The sequence below is a fragment of the Gekko japonicus genome, unplaced genomic scaffold (genome assembly GCF_001447785.1).
Source record: "Gekko japonicus isolate JY-2015 unplaced genomic scaffold, Gekko_japonicus_V1.1 scaffold1414, whole genome shotgun sequence".
In the NCBI taxonomy this organism is placed as follows: domain Eukaryota; kingdom Metazoa; phylum Chordata; class Lepidosauria; order Squamata; family Gekkonidae; genus Gekko; species Gekko japonicus.
The window spans coordinates 194,908-197,558 of NW_015167580.1; the positions used below are offsets into that span (position 1 = coordinate 194,908).

At 47.2% G+C, this 2,651-nt stretch overlaps 1 gene segment (V, D, J or C); it reads left to right on the top strand.

Annotated features, from left to right (window-relative positions):
* Positions 1-1,835: 1,835 nt before the first annotated feature.
* Positions 1,836-2,410, top strand: LOC107112691. The segment is given in 2 exon segments: positions 1,836-1,911; positions 2,091-2,410. Coding segments are annotated over 2 exon segments (366 nt in total).
* The last annotated feature ends 241 nt before the right edge of the window (positions 2,411-2,651 follow it).

A 2,651-nucleotide genomic window follows, 5' to 3' on the forward strand; every position in this document is an offset into this window, starting at 1 on the left:
GGTGACGTAGATCAGTCCCCCTGGAAAAAAATGGCTGCTTTGGAAGGTGGGCTCTACAACATCGTACCCTGCTGAGGTCCCTCCCCTCACTTCATAGGGCAAGGTCCGGACTATGGGGGGAGGGGTGTAGTGTCCGCGGACCGCCACCGGAGGTCAGCGCATATGCCCTAGCTTCAGTCCGAACAACAATAGGGACTAGGATCCTAGTCCCTCCTCTGGGGAACCAATGGGATCCGTGGCGGGAGATTTGAACCCACCAATGGTGACCAGGGGCGGTCCCCAGGTGTGTATATAGTTGGCCTGCCAGCCGTTTTTCTCTTGTCTTTGTTGTGTGCTAATAAAGCGTGCTATGCACCACGTCGTTGTCTGTCGTTCATCCATGCGGCTACCCACTACATAACAGGATGAAGCAAGGCCCTCTCCCCCACGCTGCATGTGGGCGCAGTGACTCATGTCTGACACAAACACTGGCCAAACACCTCTATACAAATCCAGCTTCCACTGGCAAGCAGAAACACAGGCTCTACTTAAACTTCATGCAGAGAAGAAGGTTTTCCCTGTGCAAGGAATCAGACATATATACCCTTCAGAGCCCTGGTGAAAGCACCTTTTGTTTTAGGGCAGAAATACATTTGATGAGGCTAAAGCATGTTTTTCAATTTTGTGTTCCCTTGCAATGATCAAGGTTGTGGACCCCCAGGTAGGCCCTGAGATCTCCTGGAATTTCAACTGATCTCCAGATTATAGAGATCCTGCCCCTTGAAAAAACATGGTCATTTTGGAGGGTGGACTCTATGGCAATATACTTTGCTGAGGTCTCTTCCTGCCCCAAGATCCTTCCCTTCCTTCCCAGGATCCACCTCCAAATCTCCAGGCATTTCCCAGCCTACCACTGGCAACCCTAGCAATGCTAATGTAGGGAGAAGAGGGCAAATGCAAGGGAGAGTCAGCATATGGAAGAAATCCTTCTGTTTCACCCTCAGTTTGAGTTCTCTGCCTCAGGACTGGGTTTTACTGTTTCTTCTCACCCCCCTCCCCAACTAGCTCTGAGAACTGAATTAAGCCTGGCCTGGGGGCAGTACTACATGGCAGACTGAAACTTCTTCTGCCCCAGGATCAGGGGCAAACTGGCACATTTGTGATTGCCAATGTCACATACCCTGAGTTTCTATTCAACCTATGCCATAGTGAGGTATTGTGTATTTCCATAGTGTGTGTTTGGGGGGTATTTGTGAATTTTCTGCATTGTGCTGGTGGTTGGACAACATGACCCTGAAGATCCCTTCAGATTCTATGGCCGAATCTGCATTTGCATTTTAAAATCATTTTCGTGCTGCTGTGATGCCGTCTTTCTCTATGCTCGTTTGAATGTTGTTTGGAGAAGATTCTTTTAAAGCAGTGTGGAGGTGCAATGACCGTGGAGCTGCCCTAAAGAACGATAAACATATGTGGACATGCAAAAGTATGCTAGCACTCTTGAGGTGTGAAAATGACACCAAATGTAGACAGCTTTTTTGAAGACGGAGTCAAAAGGCTGGGACACTGGTGGGAAAGACAAATGTAGATTCCACCTATGATTCTATGATTCTATGAGGTATTACTGCAGCCAGGACAAAGTAAAGGGACATGGTTTGCATTTTGTCAAAAATCCTCTCATGCAAATATGTTCTCTGGTCATTCATTGGTTAGAATAGCCCGTCTTCATTCAAGGTTTGTTCTAGGTAGCAAAAGCCAATGGGCATAAAGACATTTGCATAGTGGAACTTTTCTTCAGTTCCTGTGGGCTTTAAGAAAGAAGGGGAAAGACCCAAAGAGCTAGCTACCCCCTGGGCCTTAGGAAATCAAACTCCTTTAGAGACCTCACCATGGCCTGGACCCTGTTTCTCCTCACCCTTCTCAGTTACTGCTCAGGTAAGGCTGTGCAGAACTAACATTATTTAGGTCACCAATAAAACCTTGTCCTGGCAAGGCGGGATACAAATTGAAAATAATAAATAATAATGTGTCTTTCAAGGGGGGAGGGAAGTACTTTTGTGCGATTTGAGAGCACTCAAAATATACTAAGTCCTTTCTGTTTTTGTTTTGTAAAGGTGTCCATTCACAGCCGACTTTGACTCAGCCTCCCTCACAGTCTGTGTCCCCGAGAGAAACAACTAAACTTTCCTGCACCATCAGCAGTGATAGTACTACTGTTTACTGGTATCAACAGAGACCCGGAAAGCCCCCTCGCTTTGTACACTGTGATGGCTGCAGCAGCAGGGGAGATGGGATCCCAAATCGGTTCACTGCTTCTCGATCTGGGAATGTCGGCTATTTAACCATCTCCGACTGCCAGCCTGAAGATGAGGCTGATTATTACAGTGGCATGTGGTACAGCAGCGGTAGCCAGTTCCACGGTGGTGAAATCTGATGAGGAACTGAGACAAAAACTGTCTCTCTTTCTGCTCAGAGAGGGAAACCAAGAATGACTAGAGAGCTTAATCTGATCTTTGCCTGAAGTGAGTATAACCATGGTGTCTGAAAGAAAGGCTTTTTCGTTCCACTTGCCTCTCCAAAGCGGTCACTACACAGAATCCACACCACAGGAATGCAAGAAGGAAAGTGCAGGGTGTCCAACTAAAGACTTCCAATTATAGTTAGGGATGCCAGCC